At 43.0% G+C, this 26360-nt stretch overlaps 1 protein-coding gene across 1 annotated transcript; it reads right to left on the bottom strand.

The window, feature by feature from the left end:
- ercc8 (ERCC excision repair 8, CSA ubiquitin ligase complex subunit) lies at positions 1 to 26097 on the bottom strand. The gene is made up of 12 exons (XM_062972392.1): positions 25943 to 26097; positions 23712 to 23807; positions 22977 to 23078; positions 18481 to 18604; positions 17793 to 17874; positions 17013 to 17081; positions 15313 to 15379; positions 13971 to 14074; positions 11322 to 11446; positions 3396 to 3593; positions 2220 to 2306; positions 1 to 1461 (listed from the first exon to the last, which is right to left on the bottom strand). The coding sequence occupies exons 1-12, from the start codon at positions 26017 to 26019 to the stop codon at positions 1390 to 1392; spliced, it is 1203 nt and encodes a 400-aa protein (XP_062828462.1). The 5' UTR covers positions 26020 to 26097; the 3' UTR covers positions 1 to 1389.
- Positions 26098 to 26360: the final 263 nt, after the last annotated feature.

Raw genomic sequence — 26360 nt, 5'->3', positions numbered from 1 at the left:
TTCATGGATCAACATTTATTTTAATATGTGAGCTAATTACAAAATAGGCTGCTTTAGAATTGACATTAACACAGATCTAAGGAGACATATTTACTGTAACCAAGTACAGTAGAGTCACTTATCCAACACTCACTTATCCAACATTCTGGATTATCCAAGACATTTTTGTAGTCAATGTTTTCAATATAACATGATATTTTGGTGCTAAATTCATAAATACAGTAATTACAACATAACATTACTTACTGCGTATTGAACTGCTTTTTCTGTCAAATTTGTTGTAAAACATGATGTTTTGGTGCTTAATTTGTAAAATCATAACCTAATTTGATGTTTAATAGGCTTTTCCTTAATCTCTTCTTATTATCCAACATATTCGCTTATCCAAGCTTCTGCCAGCCCGTTTAGCTTGGATAAGTGAGACTCTACTGTACTATTATTTAATGTGGGTTTTGTAATATTTGGTGATTTAATCATGCAGATTTGCTACAAGGGTAGTGTGCAAAGCAGCATTTCAGCTGTTATACTATTCAAAAATATTCCAAGATAAGACAATCTGAAGAAAAACAATTGAGCTCTATGTGCTGAGAATATAGAAATGACATGCCAGTCTCATACAGCAGTTCCCAGTCTCAACAAAGAAGGAAAGGCATAATTTTGGAATATCACCCATAATATGATACAGACTGGCAGTGAACATGTAACAATGGTGTATGTTCTCCTAAAATAAAATATAGAAAGACAGAAGGAGTGCCCTTTGGACAAACAAAAAAGAAGAGCAGGACAACCCAGTTTATTTTAAACTGAGTAATAAACATGGGTTTTAGCTAAAATTTGAGAAGGATAAAGCAGAAAGGCATAAAAAGAACATAAACAGTGATTTAAAAAACAGCAGAAAACACAAACATAAAAGTAAATGTTTTATAAAATTGTATGTTTTACAATTTAGGACTCGGGACATCAGTGGAGACAATTAAGTTCATATCTAAGTCCTTTTCCATCTCAGACTTTTCATGGACGGTTCAGAGGGCTGCTTGATGTCCGTTAAAAGCACCTCCCTCAGTTCCAGGACTCAAGTACGTACTGACCATACCTACTGGACATGTGAGCTGCTCCTCAGAGATCAGATGAATCCTGAGCCATCCTGGATTTTCCCGTAGGTTTTTTCCAACTGGGGAAGATGAAGGACAAACCAAACAGAATCAAGCTGTAGCCTTGAGGAACACATCTTAAGGATTGGCTCTCCTGCCCTGTCCTCTCTCTTTGTCTGAAGCCCTGCAGATTGAATGAGGCAGTCTGATTTTGGCCCATGAGTGGGAGGTCTCTCATCCTTGCCTTCAGCAGTTCTTTCAGGAAATAGTGCACAACTGTCAACAGTTTGTTAGGAATTCATCCATCATCGTCATCACTGCTGCTCCAAGCATCTTTATATGCAGGATTCTGTTGATGCTGTTGGGATAACTAAAAGAAAAAGGAAGAACCACAATCTTACAATGAAAAGATTTTTCACAATGGGAACTTTTTTGGCCTGTATCTCTGTCATTTCCATTTTTAAGGGTTTTTGTGTATTCATACAAAATAAAAACAAGTGCCTGTCCTAGATTAGGTAATATTGGATCAATGGATACAAATCTTTTTTGAAAAAATCCCTACAAAGCATCAGCTTCTTTTCTCAAGCACTTTAAACAGCTAAAAACAAAGATGATATTTCAGCCAATTAATTTTCAGTTCTGCAACCCACTTTATTCTGTGGTTCATTCTTAAAATGTTATAGTGTTTCTGGCAAAATGGCTGAGTGAAGAATGGAATGGTGAGCAGAAAATTTGGGTTTAGAACAGCCAGCAAAACTAAGAGCCAGAAATATTAGTTTTGGCCATGCAGACAATGTATCTTATTTTGTACACATAGCAGTGGCTACACGCTATCCTAAAACCTTTTTCCCTTGAAACCTAAGACCATATTACATCCTGAATATGGTCTGAAACCTATCCTGAAACCTAAGACCATATTACTTAATCTGCACACTAAATAACACAACTATTATATTATATTGTGTCACAGAAGAACAAACTGAGATCCAAGATCATGTTCAAATTTGTAGAGCTGTGACACCTGTCACTTCATTCAGTGCAAATCTTTTCTTACATTGTTTCCAAGTGCTCAGTGAAGAAACACACTAGCATTCATATAAATGCTCTAAACCTAGTCTTGCTATTTACCTCTTCAGAGGTATCATCAGGCTCCGGCTCTCTCAAAGACGGCACCCAGGCAAGGATATTGCCATCTCTGCCACTGCTATACAGCTCCTGCCATTAAAAAATGAAGAAATGTGGACTGTTGAAGGGAAAATGTCGATTAAGATAAAAATGAATTGGAAATATACCTCATCAAAATATAAATATTATTGAATTTGATTTGGAAACTTTGCATTATGAGGGGAACCATCTTACACCTAAAGTATAAGGCGGCACAGAAAATAAGAGACTTCAATGGTCACTTAGTCCAATGTCAAATAAAAAATTTGAAAAAATTATAGTAAAATGTGCTGCAGAATGTCCCGCAAAATGATAAATAAATAATAATAAAACTTTATATCCCGCCATCATCTCTCAGAGGGACACGGGGCAGCTCACAAAACACTCAAGATGTGATACAAAATACAACAAGTGCAAAACAAAACATAGGCTATAAACAGTCAATACAACATCATAAATTCACAGTTTAATAAAATTCACAAAAACAAAGTTTTTACAGTGTAATAAACTTTTCCCATGTTTTTATGGTAGAACTGATTAGGAAACAATGTTTATAACCCAGGAACAAAAATCGTGTTATCTCGTAACTGGGTAATTTTCATCAAGTTAGATTTGACGTTAATTGCATCAAAAACAAAGCTACATCCCAACTTCTTCCAGATAATTTAAATATGCTTTCCTAGCAAACATTTGACATACAACTGTACAGCTGGTCCCCGAGTTATAAACATCTGACTCAGTTAAGAACAGAGGCAAGACAACATGAAGTGAGAGAACCTATCTTGTTCGTAACCCGGGGACTGCTTGTATTTCGGATTAAGCCAGAAAGGTGCCAAATAGCTCTATTCATCATTAGGATAAAACCTGCCCACAGTGATAGAGCAAATATTTTGCCTAAAGGAAGGTCCCAAGTTTGAATGCTAGCAAATCCAACTGAAGTGACAGCAGATAAAGAAAACCCTTTCCTCTTGGAAACCTACTGCTTATCAGATGAGACAATATGAATCAGAAGAACTAGTGACCTAACAACTCCAATCATTTATAGCTTGGAGAAACAGTGAAAGAAATCCCGGAGAAAGGTTCTCCACATACAGAATCTTGCTGTAACATGCATAACACTCAAATCATGCAAGTGCTTACCTGAAGATAAGGCTGGAATACACAGCAGTCAACTGAACTAAAATGTCCTCTAAGTATAGTCATTAGGTCTCCTGAATAAATTGTATAAATGGCAATAGTACTATTATATGGCACAAATGCAAATTCTGGACTGCAGCCATGAGAGACAGTGAATTTGAGTCCTTTTCTACTTTCGTTGCACACCTTCCCATAATTTACCTGTAAGTATGAAAGATGACAAAATTAGCCCCTAATATGACGTAATGTCTGTCTGTTGATAGTTAATTACTTTCTAAAACTGGAACTTAACCTCTACAACTGAAGTGTCAAATATATTATTTTGTTGTTCTGCCATTACTCCACAGTAGCCTTCTCAATTGTTACCAGAATTTAGAAAAATAACATACATGACTAAGCAGTTAAAAAAGATACCGAAAAATATAGTTCTCTCATTTAAAGAAAACACAAGCTGATTTTTATTATTTAAGAACAGAACTCAAAAAAATTCAATCAAGGTAAAAAGTCTGACTTTAGAGATTTGGCAACAATGTTATAGAATACACAGGACAGATGGGATTCCAAACTTCTTATTGACCTCTTGCTGTCACTGATACTTTGAATCTTGGTATTCAATGTAACAAATGGATGTGAAGCTGCCTTGTATTGAACTGTTCCATTTAAGCTTAAAATGATTTGTAACAGTTATGGGGAAAGTGCATCTCATAGACACTATGAGACCGCAAAGCTTATTTTTATGAGTATTATGACTCCTGCCAGAAAAAAGATGGCAAGAAATGTCTTTACCCCCCCCCCCCCCCCACTCATTCCAGAAGCTCTGAGGAGATTCTAGAATACAAGTCGAATCCCTCGATTCTAAAGTGAAAAATACAATGCAATGGACTTTGGTAACTTTCTTTCCTTTTATCATGTTTATTTTCAAGGTTCATTATGCTATTTCCTCAGGCCTTCTGAAGCTGTCCACTTTGGTTCTCGCTGACTGCTACTGTCTCACTAGGGTTTCAAAAAGTGATCATTCCCACGCATCCTGCCAGAGAAGCCAGGGATCATATCTAGGATTTGCATGAATATAGTTAAAAGGATATGCCTTCCTTATGTCCAGCAGGATCTTCAAGATAACTCAAAATCACATAGAACGTACTAGCAAATTATTGTGAATTTAGTCATGTACAAGAACCACTGTGCAAGTTAGATCAGAGGTAATTTTCCAAGACTGGCTAAGACTATCTTTCTGAATATCAGCTGTTGTCTCTCTACTTGTAATAAAATATAAGAAATTAAAAACCTGTTTGTAACTTACTAGGTGTGGTCATGGGAAAGCTTTCCTAAGTTGCAAAACTATGTAATTCATCCACAAATGTCATCAAAGTACACAACTATCACTGTGTCTCGTTCATGTTGCAGAAAGAAGAAAGTATGGTTGCTTACCTGTAACCGTGTTTCTCCGAATGGTGATCTGTGGAATCCACACATAATGGTAATTCCCTGCACCTGTGCAGCTTGTCCGGAACTTCAAACAGCTGAGTCTAGTTTGGCTACAGCCCCACCCACCTTCCCCTGAAGGTATATAGCCTCAGGTGGGGATGTAGCCCACGTTCCCTACCGCCGTAGCGGCAGTTGAGAGAGGCATGATGTTAGCGGGGAGGATGGGTGGGGATGTGTGGATTCCACAGATCACCATTCGGAGAAACACGGTTACAGGTAAGCAACCATACTTTACTCCTCATGGTGTCTGTGGAATGCACACATAATGGTAGATTACCAAGCCACTTACCGAGGACGGAGGGCATCATGCCACTGCTGAAAACAGCACCGCTCTCCCGAAGGACGCCTGGCGCTTGGACAGCAGATCCACCTTGTAGTGTGACACGAAGGTAAGTGGTGTAGACCAGGTTGCTGCCCTGCAGACTTCCTCCAAGGGTACACCGCGGCCAAAGGCTGTGGAGGCCGCAACGGCCCGCGTGGAGTGGCCCCTCAGCCCCGAAGGCGGCTCCTGTCCTGCCAACTGATAGGCGAGCTTAATCGTGGCGATCACCCACGCCGACAGCCGCTGCGGGGACACTGGGGTCCCTCTGGCGTCCGCCCTATACTTTAAGAAGAGGCGGGGAGACTTCCTGAATTCCTTTGTTCGCTCAACATAGAATGCTAATGCCCTGCGGACATCTAGCAGGTGGAGGGCCTGCTCTAATGGAGTAGCAGGCTCCTGGAAAAAGGCCGGGAGCACGATGTCCTGTGCTGATTGGAATAGGGTAACGACCTTGGGGAGGAAGGCAATGTCAGTCCTCATCACCACTTTGTCCTTATGGAACCTCATATAGGGGTCGTCGACGCGCAGGGCGCAGAGTTCACTGGCGCGTTGCGCCGTCGTAATAGCCACTAGGAAGGCTGTCTTCCATGACAGGTGGGCAAGGTCAATCGTGGCGAGAGGCTCGAACGGGGGCTTCGTGAGCGCCGAGAGTACCAGACGTAGTTGCCAAGCGGGCGGCGGGAGGGCGGAAGGTGGATAGGTGTTTTTATAGCCCTGCAGGAAAATCTGGACCATGGGGTCCTGGAAGCAAGATGTGAGGCCACGGCGCTTCCGATAGGCAGAGATCGCTGCTAGATAGCATTTGACAGAAGAGAGCGCCATGCCCCTCTGCGCCAAGGAGGCGAGGAAGTCCAACAAGAGGGGTATTGGCGCAGCTAGCGGGTCAGCCCCTCGCTGTTTTACGAATTCTGCGAACTTCCCCCACTTATAGGCGTATGACCGCTGGGTGGACGGTCTGTGCGCTGCTGCCAGTATGTCGAGCACGGCTTTGGAGAACGGCTGGGGCGTACTCTCCATGCCACCAGATGAAGCCAGTGGATATCCGGGTGGCGAATTGTGCCGTCTTCGCTCGTCAGAAGATCTGGTCGACGGGGAAGGTCGTGATGACATCCGTCTGTCATGGCTGCCAAAAGGGGAAACCAGGGCTGGCGAGGCCACCAGGGTGCTATCACGATGGCGTCCGCCCTGTCGTGATACAGCTTGGAAACAACCCTGGATAGGAGCGGAGTGGGCGGGAACACATATAGGAGAGGGCCTGTCCAACGGAAAAGAAACGCGTCCCCGAGGCACCGCGTGCCCTCCGGCTTTGCCCCCCAGGCGCAGAACAGGTCGCACTTGGCATTGTCCTGGGATGCGAACAAGTCTATGGCTGGGCGGCCCCAGCGGCGAAACACCGCCACTACCTCGTCGCGGTGTAGGGACCATTCGTGACCGCTGGACGGGGTCCTGCTGAGGTGATCGGCCCAGATGTTGGAGTGTCCTGGCAGATGTACTGCAGACAGCAGGATGGCGTTCTCCACGCACCAGTTCCAGATCGTGATGGTGAGGGCCAGTAGGGCACGGGACCTCGTGCCCCCCTGTTTGTTCACATACCAGACCACCGTGGTGTTGTCTGTACAAACTTGTACTGCATGCCCCCGCAGGACGTCCTGAAAGGCCTGTAGGGCCTTGTATAGAGCAAGGAGTTCTAGGAGATTGATGTGTCGTCTGCGCTCGGCTGGTGTCCACTGGCCGCGCACAGTGAGGCGTCCGGTATGGGCGCCCCACCCGAGGGGAGAGGCGTCTGTCGTGATGGTACGGGATGGGTCCCGAACACGGAAGGGCATGCCCTTGCAGGCGTTTGTCCTGGACAGCCACCAGAGCAGGGAGTGGCGGACGTGCGGAGGCGGAGCGAGCAGAGTGGGGGGTTCGTCTCGCAATGGCTTGAAGCTTCGAAGGAACCACGACTGAAGGGGCCGCATCCGAAGGCGGGCCAACGGGGTGACCGCCGTTGTTGATGCCATATAGCCCAGCGCGGACTGGATGTGGTCTGCCCGCACCAAGGGCTGGTGTCTTATCCACAACAGTGATGAGCGAAGCGCGAGAAAGCGCTCCTCTGGTAAGTATGCCCTCCGGGAGGTCGAGTCGAGGAGAGCCCCGATGAATTTGGTTCTCTGCGACGGCTGGAGGTTGGATTTTGTGTGATTCACAACCAGCCCCAGGCTCTGGAGGAGTGAAAGAGTGAAACTAATATCGCGTAGGAGGCGGTGGCGGGACCCCGCAACCAGCAGCCAGTCATCGATGTACGGGAACACCGTGACCGCCTGGGTCCTCAGGTGTGCCGCCACCGCCGCCATCACTTTTGTAAATACCCGGGGAGCCGTGGAGATCCCAAAGGGGAGGACGCGAAAAGAAAATGCGCTACTGCCAATCATAAAAGATAAAAAACGATGATGTCGCGAAGCTATCGCGATGTGAAAATAAGCGTCCCGGAGGTCAATTGTCGCGAACCACGCCCCCTCCGGGAGGAGAGGGAGAATGGTTGCAAGCGTGACCATCCGAAAGGTGGGTGCCCAGATATAAGTGTTGAGGGCTCTTAAATCCAAAATAGGGCGCTGACCTCCGCCCTTCTTTGAAACTAAAAAGTACTTAGAAAAAAATGCCCTTGAAAAGGAACTCGGGTGCAAGGGGACTACGGCCCCTTTATCTAACAAAGTGCGCACCTCCTGCCATAAGACTTCCGATGGCAGGGTGGCCCTAAGGCGACCTACAACGGGCCGTGTATGGAAATCAATTGAGTAGCCATTCCGGACTACATCCAAAACCCACCTATCCGTGGTAATGGCGGCCCACGCCGCGAAAAACTGCTGCAGGCGTGACCCAAACTTAAAGTGCACCCCTGGTAGGGCCTGACGTCTTTCCAGCGTCGTAAGGTTAGTAAAGGAAGACGGAAATGAAGATAAAAATGAATAATCGTGTGGGGCGGGCGCCTGAGAGGGTGGCCCGGTGGCGCTAAACGCGGCGTCTAGACTGGGATTGAAAACGGCCCCTACCCTGTTGCCGAAGCCGGGACTGCGGAGGCTGGCGGGCTGTTTGAGGCGACGGCGCCTGCGGAAAGGGCCTGGCGCCGACATTGTAGGGCCTACGAGCGTAGGTGCTCGAGGGCGGCCACCTACCGCGGCCTTGGTATCTCTGGGTGGTGTAGCCATATCTGTTAGCTGCCTGCCGAACTTCCCGTTTATGCTTCAACTTCTCGTCCGTCTCCGGATTGAAAAGACAGGTGTCGTGCGCGGGAAGATTTTCCGCAAGAGCTCTGCCCTCTTCCGACAAGGTTGACGCCCGTAGCCAAGCGTGGCGTCGGATTGAAGTGGAGGTGGCAAACATCCGGCCGGCCGTGTCTGCCGTATGTTTAGCCATGTCCTTCTGCGCTCTAGACAGTAGCAGGGCTTCCTGATGTATCGCTGAAGCATAGGCTTGATGCTCCTGAGGGAGAGAAGCCACATAGGTACCCATACGTTTCCATAGGTATTCTTGGTATGCTGACATATATGCGCCGTAATGAGCCAGGCGCGTAACGAAGGCCGCGCCGGTGTGAACCTTCCTACCAAGACTCTCCAGCTTCCTTCCCTCCTTGTCTGCGGGTGAAGTTTGAGACCTAGACCCTCTTCCCCGAGTCATATCCGCCACAATAGTGTTGGGTTGCGGCGGTTTGGCAATCCAGGGAGCTGATGTCAAGTCAACCCTGTAAAGCAGCTCATTCCTTCTGGATACCGGGGCTACGGATGGGGGCGCCACCTCCGGGATTTTGGTAAGTTGTAGAATGTACGGAATGGCCGGCAGCACCGTGGCTGGGAGCGGGGCCTGCTGCTGCTGCTCAGAAGGGAACAAAAAAATCTTCCACAGGCTTTTGAGGGGGGGGCGACCGGGACTTTCAGGGCTTTTGTAAGCCGTGACAACAATGCTGCAAGAGAAGCCGCATCCGCCGTTACAGGCGTTTCCACCTGTGCTCCCTCATCCTGCTCCCTTAGAGAGTAGGACGTATGGGATCCAGAAGCAGACATATAGTCCAAGGCTGGAGCATCCATGCTTGCCTCGGCACGGGGGGCTTGCAGCGGTGTCGAGTCGCCCTGAAGGGATGGGACTGGCGGCTGGGCAGTATGGTCCTCCGGAACGAGGACAGGCCCAAAAACATAGGCACGGCCTCCCTGTGAGCGGTGTACAAAATCTTCACGGCCCGAGTAGCCCCGGTACAGGGAGTCGCCGTGCCATGTTACCAGGCTGCCAGAGCCTGTCCTGCGCCCCGGGGAGGAAGCAGACCGTGGGAGCCCGGCTTGGGACGGGCTCCTTGAATGGAAGAGGGAAGGCGGAGGCGATGGCCTACACGCCACGTGGGCCGCGCCCGGGCCTTTTCGAAAGGGGGATAGCTGCTGCTCACCCCAGGCCTCCGATCCCGCGGCGGCGGCCGAGTGCCGCTGGATCCGGGGCCCCGGTTCCGCGGCCTGAGCTCCATCACGGGGGCCCGCCTCCGCTTCGGGGAGGGGGGCCGCACCCGTCTGAAGGCCAGAAGTCCCTGGCGTGGCCCAGCCGGCCTCACGCGGCCTCTGCGCCGCGGTGGGCGGGGCCTGTGAAGACCCGGATGTTCCTCCCTCTGGCGCCGGCCGCATGGTCGCTGACGCTGAGCTCTCAGCGTCCCTGCGTCTCTTCTTCTTTTTGCGGCCACGCTCCTCCCCCGAGGCCTGGGGAGAACGCGGCCGCTGCGGGGATGAAGAGCGTGGCCGCTTGGAGGAGGAAGCCCTTGGAGAGGTGAGCGGCTGGCATGGCTGGGAGACGGGTTGGGAGGCTGAAGGCAGCAGCCGCTTCTCTGGCTGCGCCGGGAATAGCGCGCGCTCATATAAGAGCGCCTTCAACCGAGCCTCTCTGTTTTTCCGGGCCTGAGGTGTAAACGCCCGGCATACCCCGCAGGTCTTCGTGGAGTGCGTCTCTCCCAGACAAAGGAGGCATTTCTCATGGCCATCCGAGTCCGGGAGATTCCCTCCGCACCCCGAACACTTTTTAAATCTAAGAGCCATAACGGCTAGCTGGGCCTGAGCCACAATGTCCAAGTCAGAAGCCAAACTAAACTAAGTTCCTCAACGCTGCTGCGGCGGCAAAAAAAGGAACGTGGGCTACATCCCCACCTGAGGCTATATACCTTCAGGGGAAGGTGGGTGGGGCTGTAGCCAAACTAGACTCAGCTGTTTGAAGTTCCGGACAAGCTGCACAGGTGCAGGGAATTACCATTATGTGTGCATTCCACAGACACCATGAGGAGTAAACATAGTAGTAATGGGGGACTTCAACTACTCTAATATTTGTTGGAAAACAAACTTTGCCAAGAGTACAAAGTCCAACAAATTCCTCTTGCCTTGCAGACAATTTTATTGTCCAGAAGGTAGAAGAAGCAACAAGGGGATCAGCTATTCTGGATCCGATCCTAATCAATATTGAGGATCTGGTCAATGGGGTGGAAGTGGTGGGATCCTTTGATGGGAGTGACCATGTGCTCCTAGAATTTATAATATAAAGGAAGGGTGAAACTAAGAGAAGTCAAACATGCACACTTTAGGAGAGCTGACTTCAGGAAATTTACGGAAATGCTGAGTGTGATTCCATGGACAGGAATACTAAAAGGGAAGGGAGTTAATGATGAATGGGAGTTCATCCATCTGAACAAAGGTTACAAGAATTAACAAAATCTGAGAATGTACATTCTTTTACTATAAAATGCAATTTTCCAAGCCCTGTACCAAAGTAATTGGATACAGTTTTACTGTTTTGATCTACGCATAATATTAGACTCCCAGCCAACAATGTGCTGCTACCTAAAGATCATTTTTATTTTTTTTTGGATTTGGTACCTTTTAAAAACAAATTCTACACACAGCTACAAAAACAAACACAACAAAGTAGTATTAAACATGCCACTTAACCCCTAAACATACTTGAACACATCATCAACTAACTGTACTAAACGTGAATTTCTTCTGTACAGGCCATAAGTTGCAAACGCCCCCCCCCCCCCCAATACACTTGTCTCTCCACCACCTTCTTTGAGTATACAAATAAACAAATTCTGCATTATAAATAAAACTACAGCATCTTACCAATGTATTCTTCCCACTGGAGCTGTTCCAGAGCCTCATGCGGTCATCTGTACCAGTTGTCAGAAGGTGAAGCCCATCATTTGTAAAACACAAGCCGTTAACTCTTCCATTGTGAGCAGTATTTACTGTCAACAAAATGTGAACAATTTAGCTCATATAAAGTTCAAGGAAGTAGGAAACTAAATTCAACTCAGCAATATATCATTGCTATGTTTCAAGAAAAATCCTGCAGTATTTGAAGGGACAAGCCTCCAATTTGTGTTATGTACATAGCAGTGCTTTTTGCCAAGACTGAGACCAAATGCAACACAATTCCATTTTCCAGGAAACATATTATATGGCATGATTTCTCCTTACTCAACTTGTTTCTGAACTAACAATTCCAGAAATAGTCATTTTTCCATAGCTAAGTTGTCCATTATTGCTTTATAATATGACCCTTTTTGAAATGTGAATAGAACTATACACAGTATTCCATGCATGATTATGTCTATAAGGTGTATGGGAAACATTAATGAGTTTTGTGTTTAGACTTGGGTCCATTCTTCAAGCTATCTTATTATATATAAACAAATATTCCAAAATTCTTTTTTAAAAAATGATCGAACTCCAAAACACTTCTGGTGCCAAACATTTCAGATCTGCTTTGCCAGTTTTACTTGCCATTGCTTTTCTAATTATATAATTTGTTAAGTGGCATAGCAAATTGACATTTTCACTGCATGATCTATATTCTATTGCAATACCAAAACCAATTTCTTAGTCATTACCAATTTAGATCCAATCAGCATATATATTATTTGTATTTAAATTTTAAATGTATGTTGGGATTCTTTTTGCCCTACTACCTATTTACTTTCACTGAAATGAATTGATAATTTTAGAGACAAGTCTTCAGTTTTATTTGAATTTTAGCTGTTTCTTTTTGTTTTAACCACTCTAAATAATTTGGTATCAGCAGTGAACTTGGTCACCTGCTTTCTTCACTAATTCCAAGTTACATACAGTTTTAAAACACTGGCCCAAATACAGATATAGGAGGAGGGATATGTTACAAAAACTCCTTATTTATTCAATTATGACTTATCAATTGACTAGCATTCTAATCCTAAGAGAGAAAGAAAAGCAAGAAGACAAGGCGTATAGAGTAAGAAGAGAAAGCAGAGATTTGGTGAAAAGTAGTCCAAAAAGGCTGAAGACTATTGCTGTAATTAATTCAAGTTTTCTTCACTTATAATTCTTATGATTCCCAATCACAATTAACAAACGAGGCAATGACAAGCAATCTGAATCACAATGGAAATAAATACTATAAATACACATAAGGATTCATAACAGGATTCTGGTAATCCCAGGTTTTGTGGAGTCGGAGTAGGAGCAGGGACAGCAAAAGAGTATAATCCAGTCAAAGTTTATCAGGATCATCTTCCTTTAGTTTCACTGAGACATAATTTGACACTTCCTCAATTATCAAATTGAAATAATAGTTTCAATAATAACCACAGAGATTTAAAACAGGTTTGGGACACTTTTTTCTGTCAACCACATTTTAATGGGAGTAATCCATTAAGGGACATTTCCAGGCTGTGAGCAGAGCTGCAACCCAGTGGTAGGATGAGATACGGCCCAAAGTGAGTGTAGACCCCTCTTTTCTTTGCTGCTGCTCGCTCCCTCTTACTCCCTTTGCTCTTGACCCAGATGGGGTTTCCAGTAGAGACTCTTTCCACCTCACAGAAAGCTCTGGAAAGTAGCTGGATGACTACATGGAATAGAATGAAGGCTGAAAATTGCTTTTTTTAAAACTAAAAGATAGTTTTATATATGTGTGTGTTTATGCATGTATATGTCTCTGTGTGTGTGTGTGGATAGAGATAGACTGATTTGCATGTAGTTCTCAGTGTAGTTGGCTGTCCACATTTGTAGATATTTCACTTTTGCAGGTTTGATTATTCACAGGTTTGATTAATATGGTCTCAGGAGAAATCTCTAGGCCCTTCAGTGCAGTTCTAATTATCAAATTCCAATGGAAGTTACCTATTTAGTAATTATGGAGAATATAGGGATTCCTAGAGAGAACAAATCTCCCGTTATCTAAAGTTTCTCCAAAACTAAAACAAAACATTCTATTCTATTTGAAGCTACTCATAAAGTCATGCTGGGATTTGTAGTGATGTTCTCTTATGTAAAAAAAGACTCCCCCCACGTTCACGGAGGTCTTGAACCCCTAACACTAGGAAATGTGGAGGGATGACAGCACTGGCCAAGTTACCTATTCTGAGCTGGCTAACCCCTTTTGACATGGTGTGAAAATGCACGATACTAATCCCATCACACTGATATGAAGTCTATTGCTGAATTTTTATTTATTTATTTATTTTCATGTCAGGAGCAACCTGAGTTGCTTCTGGAGTGAGAGAATTGGCAGTCTGCAAGGACGTTGCCCAGGGGACACCCGGATGTTTTTGATGTTTTACCATCCTTGTGGGAGGCTTCTCTCATGTCCCCGCATGGAGCTGGAGCTGATAGAGGGAGCTCATCCGCGCTCTCCCCGGGTGGGATTCGAACCTGGCAGCCTTCAGGTCAGCAACCCAACCTTCAAGTCACAAGGCTTTTATCCCCTAGGCCCCGGAGGCTCCGAAATGTAATTACCTGTTTCAGAAGATGCTTTTGACTTCTCACCATTATGTTGATCAAGAGTAAGCAGACAAGCAGAAGCCTTCCTCACATCCCACAACTTCACTCTACTGTCAGCACTAAAAAGGGGGGGGGGGGGGGAGAGAGAGAGAGAGAAAGAAAATGCCTATATTAATTTACAAGAAAGAGCAATTATTTCAGTGCATTCTGACAAAGTCACAACTGATGCGTTTATTTTGGATTCAAATTTGTTTCTTAGTTTTCTTCTGTTACCCAAATACAACAAATGGGCCTCCCTATTTACTGTGCAAATCAGCTGCTAATTTACCAAAATTTAAAGAAAGCCCCTAACTATATTATGTTCATATAATAGGAGAAAACCTTCAAAATGTTCTGGATCTCAGCAATGATCCATTTCTTAGCACAAGTTCTAAATTGAGGGGACAACAACAAAACATGAAACACAAATACCTCCTTGCTCTGAGATGTAACAATTTGATAGCTAGCTATATCTTTGTTGATTGACCAGCTACATGTCTGACCTTAATCCTGAAAGTTTTTTTAAAATTTAAAACAGTGAACATAAAAATAAAACAACTACCACAGAACCAAGGTAAATCACATCCATAAACTCAGAGAACAACTACATGTTCTATGATGTTTAATGATTCAATATATACAATCCCTTTTTGTCTAGCTATGAGAACCAAACACATATATTTGGTTCAAAATTAGTTTTGTGATAAGTTAAAACCCTTTCTTCTTCTTTGAACAAATCTGCAAGTTATGATCCTAATCTTAGCATTTACTTTCCTGTTCCTTACATAAATACTGCACATTCAAATTGTAAAACTACATTCACATTCCAGAGGAAAGGCATATCAAACATAAACTAAGAGAAATTAGTCATGTTTCAATTGAGGATTACAAAACTACTAACAAATGTAGAAAAAATAGGTATCTTCAATTTTAATTACTACAGGTTGAGGACCCCTTCTCTGAAATGCTTATGACCAGAAGGGTTTTGTATTTTGGGATATTTGCATATGCATAATGAGATCTCTTGGATATGGAACTCAAATCAAAACAGAAAATTAATGTATGTTTTATATATACCTATACACATAGTCTGAAGATAATTTAATACATATTTTAATGATTTTGTGTATGAAAGAAAAATTCTGTACAAAGAAATAATAATAATGCATTATATTGATTGCCTGCCTCTCTTCACGGCTTGAGGCAGGGAGCAAAGTTGTCACTATCCCAGCCACCCTTATAAACAATTTTGAATTTAGGAGCAGTTTGGATCTTCAGATAAAGGATACTCCACCTGTACTTTTTTTCTCTCTTTTACCTTGCACTTGCTAAAATGTATTCGTAACGTGGTGACCAAGATACTGCTAGAACCTCCTTTTTGTGACCTAAAAATATGAAAACATGTGAACCTGAGATGTGTGCACTGGATCATTTACACTGCATCAGTTTTGGTATAGAGCCTTAACAGAGCTATTTCTCCCTATTTGCATAAAGGACACAAAACACCAGGACAATGCATATCTCCTTTACGCAATCCTGATATTCACAGTATAAACTTTTCTCACATCAGACCAAGCAAAGCAGAAGAAAGCTAGCCAAAGATAAATACATAGGCTTAACATTCCTTTGGTTGTTATGTGTTCAGTATGTGTCTCAATGTGCACACCAAGGAAAGAGATAAAGTTTTATTTTGCCTGACAGGGCTTCTATTATATATTGGCACTGTGTCCACATAGGAAGGAATTATGTTTCATAGTAATTGTACACTTGAAAATTAAACCGGATGTACAATTACAAGGATAAACACACTGTCATTCGGATATTTTAGATTATTCCCATAATCCACGGCTATGGGTCAGACTGATTGAGAGATATATTCTAAACTGGCTGAGGGGGATGAAAAGTGTTTCAAAAGCTTGCAATATCTATCTTATTATTTGCAAAGAACAACATAAAAAGCCTTATAATTAGAAAGGTCACTTGCTGACACAGCTTAGTAATGCTCATTCTGCTGGCAGCAGGAATATGAGCTCTCATCTGAACTTCTTGGCAGCTCTCTTTTTTTGGGGTCCTTTTAATTTATAATGATTGAGGTTAAGACTTCCTGCATGCACAGAAAAAAAAAGCTTCATGCATTGTCTGCCTTAGATGGATTGTTCAACTATTAACCCCGTTTTAGTTATGCTATTCAAACAAATTATACTGAATATAAAAGGAAAATCTTTCAATTTACAAATGAGTTATTTCAGAATATTTAATCAATTCCCTAATAAAACCTCTACAAGTATTTTGCGTCCAGATAGTTTGTTATCCATCAACTACTGTAAACTGATTTGGTCTCACTGACTTTAACAGAACATGCTCTAAAATCACTTCCACAAGCAAATCTTTAATTCTTTATACTTCTTTGTTTTCCATCTCCTGTATACTTTATTTTTCAAATTTATATCAGGACAAAGAGCAGGTTGATTATGGGGTAAATCAGCAAATCAGGTCCCACTCTCCTATACTACACGCTTCAAGTTAGCAATTTAAAATATCCCCCTACAAATACTCATTTTTTGCAATGAAAACATTAATTTCATGACTTTTATATGTGAGATACACAAGCTATAGTCCAATGTGCTTTAACAAAAATAACAAACACAAGATTTTGCATCTGGAGCACTCTAGATGTAGTGGACTACAATTTCTAATATCACTAGTTACTACAAAAAGCTAACTCATTTTCTCTAACTGGAAAGAAAACTCCACACTATGCATTTTAATAAAGTAAAACTGAAAAAAGAGCCAACCGTTTTCATAATGGCAACATTTCCATTTTTACAAGCCACAGTGTCCCAATCATATATGGAAGAGGACCTTAATCTATGGAGTCATTTTGGAAACTGGCACTAAACACATCAGTCATGTTTCTTACAAATAACACAGTATTCAGAGCAGTTGTTTACACAGTGCAATTTAGTCAAAGTTTTAGTCAAAAATTGTTGAATTTTTATGTTTCTAATAAAGAAATACCCTGCAGGATGTGAGAACAAGCTCCAGACTTCAAATCGCAAAGCTGTACTTTGGGGCTTTTGGTACCAACTGTAACAGAAAAAAGATGAGAGTTCATTAAAGAACAGAAACACATTTAAAAATTGGTTTTAAAAAGAATGTCAATTTCATGCAAGTTGCTAATTGCCATCAAGTCAGTCTCAGCTTATGGTGACCCCATAATGAAAAAAATTCCAAGTCATTCTGTCATTAACAGTCCTGCCTCAGGTTTTGCAAATTCAGAGAGATGGCTTCCTTAATTGAATCTATCAACTTGTAATGTAGTCTTCCTCTCTTCCTACAGCCTTCTACCTTTCCAAGAATGATTGTGTGTTCTAGTGAGTCCTCCCTTTTCATGGTATGTCCCGAGTACAACAGAATCAGTTTAGTCATCTTGGTTTCTTGGAAAAATTCAAACTTCATTTGCATTAGAACCAATTTATTTATCTTTTTTCCAGGGTATCCACAAAACTTTATTCCAGTCACCACATTGTGTGATTTTAGATAAGACACAACAGCAACACCCAATGAAGAAATCTTTAAAATCCACAGACTCATAATATTCCTTGCTTAAAAGACAATATTTTGTAATAATCAATGGTTACTGAGAAACCAAATGTTAGAACATTCATATTATGTTAATGATAATGTGGGATGACATATCTGGATCAAACTGTAAGGGAGCCTTTGCATAAGCTGCTTACCTACTACCACTTTAAATAAATGTGGCATTCAAAAGAAGAAACAGAAATGAATACAAACCTGCAATTAAGCAATGCCTGGTAGCAATAGGAGACATATGGTGACTGTATACAGTTTCCTCAAAATTAAACACATCTGCAGGCTGTCAGTTGAAAGACAACATGTTGGTTAAGCTCCTACTTGAAACTTAAATCATAACAAGACATTAAGAGTTCTTGCCCACATAATAATTACAAATGAACAAATCAAAATGTAGTATTGAGCCACAGTTCTGCAAGTGCCATCAAAGTAAAGTAAGGAGTCACACACATATTGGTACATTCTCATTTGAGGATTTTGCTGCAACAGTTAATCCAATCCTACTAACTAAAGGAGCAGCATAATTATCTTCAAGTATGAGTAACATTCAGTATGAATTAAAACATTCATTATGGACAGAAAAAGTAAAAGCAGCAGGAAAACTGTGCTAAGTTAATTATGAATGAAACAATCATTTGGACTAAAAATGGAAATGCAGGGAGGCATTCTCTAGTATTTCTGCTATCTGCCTGTATTATAGTCAACTCACTTAATATTACCAAGAAGTCATCTTTACAAATGGCTTCATTCCACAGATCAGCTTGATCCTGCTGAAAGTGCTGCCTGAGCAATCCTCCAAATGTACACACCCGCTTGTGAAAACAGGGGTGTGCTAGAATGCTAATACTTCATTGAGCTGGGAAACATTTTGACATAACATTTTACTTACTTGTAATGTATTTGTGTCCCAGATTTTTAGCGTTTTATCAAATGAACTTGATGTAAACATGCCAGTGTCATGGGGGTACCACTGAACTGTCTCAACGCTGAATTTGTGAACATCAGGGTGGCTTCTGCAACATAACCATAAAAAGACAAAGTAGAAAAGAGGCAGTAACAACTTGCAATACTTCTATGCAATAATCTTGAAAGAGGGATTTCTGTGGCCTTTCAGTTATCACACCTCCCATCATCCTCGGTGCCATCCTACTTTAAGCAGGCGGTAGTAAAACCACTACTAAAAAAGCCTTCGCTTGACCCATCTATTTGTAACAACTACAGACCAATCTCCAACCTCCCGTTTTTGGGCAAGGTTCTGGAGCGGGTGGTTGCCACGCAGCTCCAGGAATTTCTCGATGACACTGATTTTCTGGACCGCTCGCAGTCTGGCTTCAGGCCTGGGTACAGTACCGAGACGGCTTTGGTCGCCTTGGTGGATGACCTCCGCAGGGAGCTGGACAGGGGGAGTGTGACCCTGCTGGTTCTCTTGGACATCTCAGCGGCTTTCGATACCATTGACCATGGTATCCTTCTGGGGAGGCTCGCCGGGATGGGGCTCGGTGGCACGGTTCTGCAGTGGCTCCGGTCCTTCCTGGAGGGTCGTTCCCAGATGGTGAAGCTGGGGGACACCTGCTCGGACCCCTGGCCATTGACCTGTGGGGTCCCGCAAGGGTCTATTTTATCCCCCATGCTATTTAACATCTACATGAAACCGTTGGGAGAGGTCATCCGGAGTTTTGGAGGGTGTTGCCATCTCTACGCAGATGACACGCAAATCCACTACTCATTTCCATCTAACTCCAAGGAAGCCCCTCGGATTCTGAACCAGTGCCTGGCCGCTGTGGCGGACTGGATGAGGAGGAACAAGCTGAGGATCAATCCTGACAAGACAGAGGCCCTCCTGGTCAGTCGCCCATCTGATCGGGGTATTGGGTGGCAACCTGTGCTGGACGGGGTTGCACTCCCCCTGAAATCACAGGTCCGCAGTTTGGGGGTCCTCCTGGATTCAGCGCTGACGCTTGAGGCTCAGGTGTCGGTGGTGGCCGGGAGGGCTTTCGCACAACTCAAACTTGTGCGCCAACTGCGACCATACCTCGTGAAGTCTGACTTGACAACGGTGGTGCATGCCTTAGTTACCTCTAGACTGGACTACTGTAATGCGCTCTACGTGGGGCTTCCCTTGAAGACGGCCCGGAAATTACAATTGGTCCAGCGCTCGGCAGCCAGATTAATAACAGGGGCGAGCTACAGGGAACGATCTACTCCCCTGTTTAAAGAGCTCCACTGGCTGCCGTTCACTTTCCGGTCCCAATTCAAGGTGCAGACCATCATCTATAAAGCCCTAAACAGTTTGGGACCCACCTACCTTAGGGACCGTATCTCCTACCATAAACCTGCTCGTTCCCTTCGTTCATCCGGGGAGGCCTTCCTTTCGCCACTGCCTCTGTCCCAGGCCCGTCTTGTGGGAACGAGGGAGAGGGCTTTTTCTGCTGTGGCCCCCCGACTGTGGAATTCATTGCCCACTGAGATTAGGCAAGCCCCCACCTTGTTAGCCTTTAAGAAAGATCTAAAAACATGGCTTTTCCAATGTGCCTTTGGGGAGTAAATGTAATATATTGCTCTGGCCATTCCCCTTGGTTTTTATCCTTTAGACTGCTCCACCATTTTATTTCCCTGTTTCCCCCTATTCCTATGTCTCTCTCTCCCGAGTTTTTAATTAAGTGTTCATGTGGCCCGCCCTGTTTTTTACTGTTTTCTCTGATTTGTGCTGTAATGTATATGATTATTTTTGCACTGTTATATTGTGTTATGATATGTTGTTTTATTTTGTTATATTGTATGGTGTCTGGGCATGGCCCCATGTAAGCCGCCCCGAGTCCCCGTTGGGGAGATGGTGGCGGGGTATAAATAAAGTTTTATTATTATTATTATTATCCTTCACCTCTGCCTGTGCTCAGCAGGACTAAAGGAACTGTAGTCCACGTTTCATCTGGATCGTCACATTTCCCCCAACCATGATCACTACATCAGGTTTCTAAGGGCCATTCTACATTGCCCTTTATCTCAGGATCTGATCCCAGATTATCTGTTTATCCTGGGTTATCTGGCAGTTTAAAACAGATAACCTGGGATTGGATCATGAGATAAAGTGCAGTATGGAAGGGCCCTTAGTCTCTGGTCTTTCAGATGTTTTGGATTTCAAGGTGAATTTACATTGTTGGATTAATAAAGTTTGACACCACTTTAACTGTCATAGCTTTTGCTATGGAACCATGGGAGTAGCATTTTTACAAGGTTGTTAGCTTTCCCTGCAAGAGAACTGCCTCACTGAGCTACAAATCCCATGACTCAATTGAGCCAGGGACATTAAAGTGGTGTTAAACTGAATTAATTCTACAGTGAAGCTGCACCCCAAGGCTCAGAAGCCTCAGTCAGCACAGCCCAAACATTAGGCATTCTGGGAGTTAAGCTCCACAACATTTGGAACATCATAAGTTGAGAATGTAGATCCAGAGCAGTGGAGGCAGAAAGCTTCTTGAAATATTTTTTTGTGTTTACAATAACAAAATGGAATGGAGACTTAAGAAAGAGACAGAAGGATGCCTGTAGTAAAGTAAAATGAAAATGTCAAGATTTGTTTTCTTAGAAAACCCATTCCAATACAGGAAAGTAGAGAGGCAAAAGAATTAAAGCAATACTGATAACAAGATCCCTGAAATCTGGCTTTTATGTATACAGAGGCAGATTATTTATTTATTTATTTAATTTATATACCGCTCTTCTCCCCCAGGGGGAGGATTAGAAGTCGTTGCTGAGGATGGGACTTCACAAAGCTGACTCTTTCTTACAGAAAGGAAAGAAAAAGATTATGTTTATTGAAGAAGGAAGAAGTGATCTCAAAAGATTAATTTCTCTATAGGTCATCCTCTTGATTCTTTCCTATCAAATAATCAAAGGTCTGGAGAACAAGCCCTATGAGGAACGGCTTAAAGAACTGGGCATGTTTAGCCTGCAGAAGAGAAGGCTAAGAGGAGACATGATAGCCATGTACAAATATGTGAGGGGAAGTCATAGGGAGGAGGGAGCAAGCTTGTTTTCTGCTGCCCTGCAGACTAGGAACAATGGCTTCAAACTACAGGAAAGGAGATTCCACCTGAACATCAGGAAGAACTTCCTCACTGTGAGGGCTGTTCGGCAGTGGAACTCTCTCCCCCAGACTGTGGTGGAGGCTCCTTCTTTGGAAGCTTTTAAACAGAGGCTGGATGGCCATCTGTCGGGGGTGCTTTGAATGCGATTTCCTGCTTCTTGGCAGGGGGTTGGACTGGATGGCCCATGAGGTCTCTTCCAACTCTACTATTCTATGATTCTCTCTGTTGAAGTCACTTCCTCCTCTTCAAAGAAGATTATTAGGAGAAACTGAAGAAGGAAAAACACCAAGACTTTCTACTTGCATATTCCCCGTGTTCCTGTTGATTATTGGATAAACACAGACACTTTCCAGGTAAAGAGCCAATCTTTGCTCTCTTTTTTGCCTTACTTTAAGGACATATCATGACCTAAATAAAGGAACTAAATATCCTAAAGGGTTAGGGTGTTTAAGCTTTCCACTGCTTTCCTGCCGCTCATGGGATGAGGTCCTATGAATTGGCAAATGAAGCCCCTCTGATGTTACTGGATTGCAATTCCCAGCATTCCACCCAATTGGGTATGTTGACTAGGGCTGATGAGAGCTGAACTCCAGCAATATCCCAAGGGTTGTATTCTTCCCACCCCTTTCATGCAGGAAGTGCAAAGTTTCATAAATTTAATTTTTTTGGCTTCAGATAGCAACTTGGTTACTTAAAAAGAATCTGTGCCCCAGTTACTCTGGCCAGTCATATTCTAGTTAGTACTGTAACAGGTGCTTCACTAGAATTAGGTTATAATATTATAGTAAATGCAATTACTTATCTGCTCTCATCTCTCAAGATAATCATCACATTTGCTATTGGTGTTGTACACCCTCAAGTTATGGGATATGACTTGCCCAAGATCCCACAGTGGGTTTCCAAGTGAAAACCTATCTGCACACTTTAAAAATAACATTAAGACATTCCCCAAGAGGCAGCCTTAAAACTTGATCTAAGGATCAAGGAGCACATGGAATAATACAGTTATGGGACAGCCTGATGCCACTTGGAAATGATTTCCACAAATGAGAATTATTTGATAAAAGGGAAACTTTTCATCCATCTGCCCACTTGTGTGGTAAAGCATGTAAAGTGACTCTACTGAGAATTTCACATTTCAGACAGTCTTTTATAGGTGAGGCAGACTTTTAGATACTATGGCCCTCATTTGCTTGGATCTTTGTATAGGGGGAAAACCACTAATTGGCTATAAACTGAAAAAGAGAACACAAATGAAAATATATTTATAACAATTGATCTTGTAAAGAATACATACCTTCCCACAGTGCAAACTGCTTTACAGGTATAGCATGAATTTCTGCTCAAGTTCTGAAGGTCATATAATACAATTACACCATCTGAACCACCTGATAACATACTGTAAGAAAACAAATTACAAATCCATTCTGAAACAATACATCCTGCCTTTAAAAAAAGCACAATCTTAAATCTACTAAAATGTTAAAATTAAAAATAGAGATGGTAAATTCAAATATTTTTTCTCACAAAACCTCTAAGTGTTGATGGGCTATAATTCCCCTCTCCTTTAGTTAGCATAACCAATGGTGAAGTATGCTGGAAGTTACCTTTGAACAATATTTGGAATGCCTCACTTAGACTGGCCCAAGTCCTTTGTTAAACTGATTAGGACCCGATTGCGCACATTTTATGTTTAGTTAACAAAATTTTAAAATATGCAATTATAATTTTATAAGCTAAGATAACATATAGACTGAATATTCCTTCTCTGAAAAACCAGATAGGCCAGAAGTACTATGGACCAGATTTTTTAATATTTTGGAACAGCTGTATTGGCATATATCTACATAACGAGATATCTTGGAGATGGGACCCAAGTCTAAAAACAATATTTATTTATACTCCATATACATCTTATGTATATGAAACAAGAGAAAGACTGCATTTCATTACCATATTCACTTAGGGAACCTAAAAAGTAAGTATATTTTAAGATATGCTTTATAATAAAACAAATCAAGAGTATACGTACTATCGATTTTCAATAGGTTCAATATCCAAGGTATTGACGCCACTTTCATGGCTCCTATCTACATACTTGTCCTTGTTTATTTCCAAGCTCAGCACCCTTAAAAACATAAGATATTTCAATTGTAATTAGTGATACTCCTTTTAAACAACGGGGGGAAAGACTTAACTAAACACAATGCAAGAGGTCCAGAGTTAAAATTAAAGTTATACAAAATGAAAAGCAAAAGGGAGAATATTACCAGAATTACAGTTGTATTTTGAATCATGCACATTAATTTGGGTGAAAGACTGAATAACCCTAAAAAAGAGGGTTTGTTAAAATGAAAAGGTATCAAAAAGTAAAAGGGCATGCAGACTTCAATCACCACTTTACGAGTCATACTATGGTCATGGAATACTGTATGTGCAAAATTAATTTATGTCCAAAAAACCTATTATTAATTCCAATGGATGAAGCAGGAGAGCAATGGAGCACATATGGAGATTTATAACACATGAAGAGTATAAAACTCAAGACAAATGGATGGATGCAGAACATCACATGCAGTGGTACAGATATAGACTTATATTAGACAGTAAAAACATCGGATTTTAAAGAGAAAAATATAGGAATTTGAGAAGGAATTATATACTAGTAAAGAACATATTATCTCAAAGATATAGAGTATAACTAAAGATGGAAGTGAAACCAAGCTTGATAAAGGAACGTATAATCAAATGACATTTTGTGGTTTATTCGTTCAGTGGCTTCCGACTCTTCGTGACCTCTTGGACCAGGCCACCCCAGAGCTCTCTGTCGGCTGTCGCCACCCCCAGCTCCTTCAAGGTAAAGCCAGTCACTTCAAGCATAACATCCATCCATCTTGCCCTTGGTCAGCCCCTTTTTCCTTTTTCCTTCTATTTTCCCCAGCATCATTCTCTTCTCTAAGCTTTCCTGTCTTCTCATTATGTGGCCAAAGTACTTTATCTTTGCCTCTAATATCCTTCCCTCCAGTGAGCAGCCGGGCATTATTTCCTGGAGGATGGACTGGTTGGATCTTTTTGCGGTCCAAGGCACTCTCAGAATTTTCCTCCAGCACCACAGTTCAAAGGCATCTATCTTCCTTCGCTCAGCCTTCCTTATGGTCCAGCTCTCGCATCCATAGGTTACCATGGGGAATACCTTTGCTTTAACTATGCAGATCTTTGTTGTCAGTGTGATGTCTCTACTCTTAACTATTTTATGGAGATTGGTCATTGCTCTCCTCCCAAAAAGTAAACATCTTCTAATTTCCTGGCTGCAGTCTGTGTCTGCAGTAATTGTCATGCCTATAAATACAAAGTCTGTCACTGCCTCCATATTTTCTCCCTGTATTTGCCAGTTATCAATCAGTCTGGGTGCCATAATCTTGGTTTTCTTGATGTTTTTGCACTTTCTTCCACCTTGGTGAGAAGACTCCTCAGTTCCACCTCACTTTCAGCCATCAGAGTGGTATCATATGCATATCTAAGATTGTTAATGTTTCTTCCAGCAATTTTAACTCCAGCCTTGGATTCATCAAGCCCTGCATGTCGCACGATGTGTTCTGCATATAAGTTGAATAGGTAGGGGGAGAGTATACAGCCCTGCCAAACTCCTTTCCCAATCTTGAAACAGTCTGTTGTTCCGTGATCTGTTCTTACTGTTGCTATTTGGTCATTATAGATTCCACAGGAGACAGACAAGGTGACTTGATATCCCCATACCACCATGAACCTGCCACAATTTATTATGATCCATACAGTCAAAGGCTACAGTCAAATGACATACAAATAGGGGAAATGTGGGGTATTGGCTTAAAGAAAATCTTGTGTTATGACCTTAGAGAAAGCATTTATAAGATGGTGAATAGGCGGAAACTGACCCGAGGAAAACTTGCTAAAAGGTAGAAGGGTGGAAGCAATATATTTTGTAAATTTAAGGAACCAGAAGGAACATTCTTCCACGTGTGGTGGTCTTGTAAAAAAGCAAGGGTACAAAACACACTGCAGGAAGTTACGGGCCAGCTTGGGCCTTCTATGTGTTTTGGACTTCAACTCCCACAATTCCTAACAGCCTCAGCGGCTAAGGGGGAAAAGGAAAGGGCCTGAGGCTGTTAGGAATTGTGGGAGTTGAAGTCCAAAATACCTGGAGGGCCCAAGTTGGCCTATGTCTGGTGTAGATGTCTCTGGCAAGGAGGGCCAGTGCCTGACCAGGCAAAGGGGAAGGAATACCTCCTGGTCGACTCAGCCCGGCGAAGCCTTAGCGGATCGTCCAGTCCCGCCTGGCGGGCGGAGAGAAAGCCCAGCATGGCAAGGACCCAGGAACTCCTGCCTCCCCGGCGCCGCCATGCCAAAGTGCGCTCGGATCCCCATTGGCTGCGAGAGCTGTCTCTCGGCCAATGGGGAACGTTGTTGCTTCGACGTCGACACGGATCACCTGACAGGAATTCTGACCCAGTTTAGCTGCCTTCGTTTCTCTCTCTAGAAATCTGGGGCTTGTAGTTCAACGAGCCTCAAATCTCCGTGGTTGAGGATTAGCAATGCCCCTCCTTGGACTACAAATCCCAGAATTCCACAAAGTGAACTAGTGAGCCATAATAAAAAATCAGACCTACGGGCTTTGGGACTTCAACTCCCAAGAGCCTCAGCT

Source organism: Anolis carolinensis, chromosome 2 (genome assembly GCF_035594765.1).
Source record: "Anolis carolinensis isolate JA03-04 chromosome 2, rAnoCar3.1.pri, whole genome shotgun sequence".
NCBI classification, from domain to species: Eukaryota; Metazoa; Chordata; class Lepidosauria; order Squamata; family Dactyloidae; genus Anolis; species Anolis carolinensis.
The sequence above is the reverse complement of the archived record's forward strand: the minus strand, read 5'-3'. Positions and strand labels throughout refer to the sequence as shown.

Coding starts and splice junctions, on each gene's coding strand:
- ercc8 (XM_062972392.1), bottom strand. CDS start 26,019: ATGCTGGGCTTTCTCTCCGCCCGCCAGGCGGGACTGGACGATCCGCTA. Junction 11,447..13,970: donor AAAAGCATCTTCTGAAACAG/GTAATTACATTT, acceptor TTTTGTTGACAG/TAAATACTGCTCACAATGGA. Junction 1,462..2,219: donor CTGATGATACCTCTGAAGAG/GTAAATAGCAAG, acceptor TTTTTCTTTTAG/TTATCCCAACAGCATCAACA.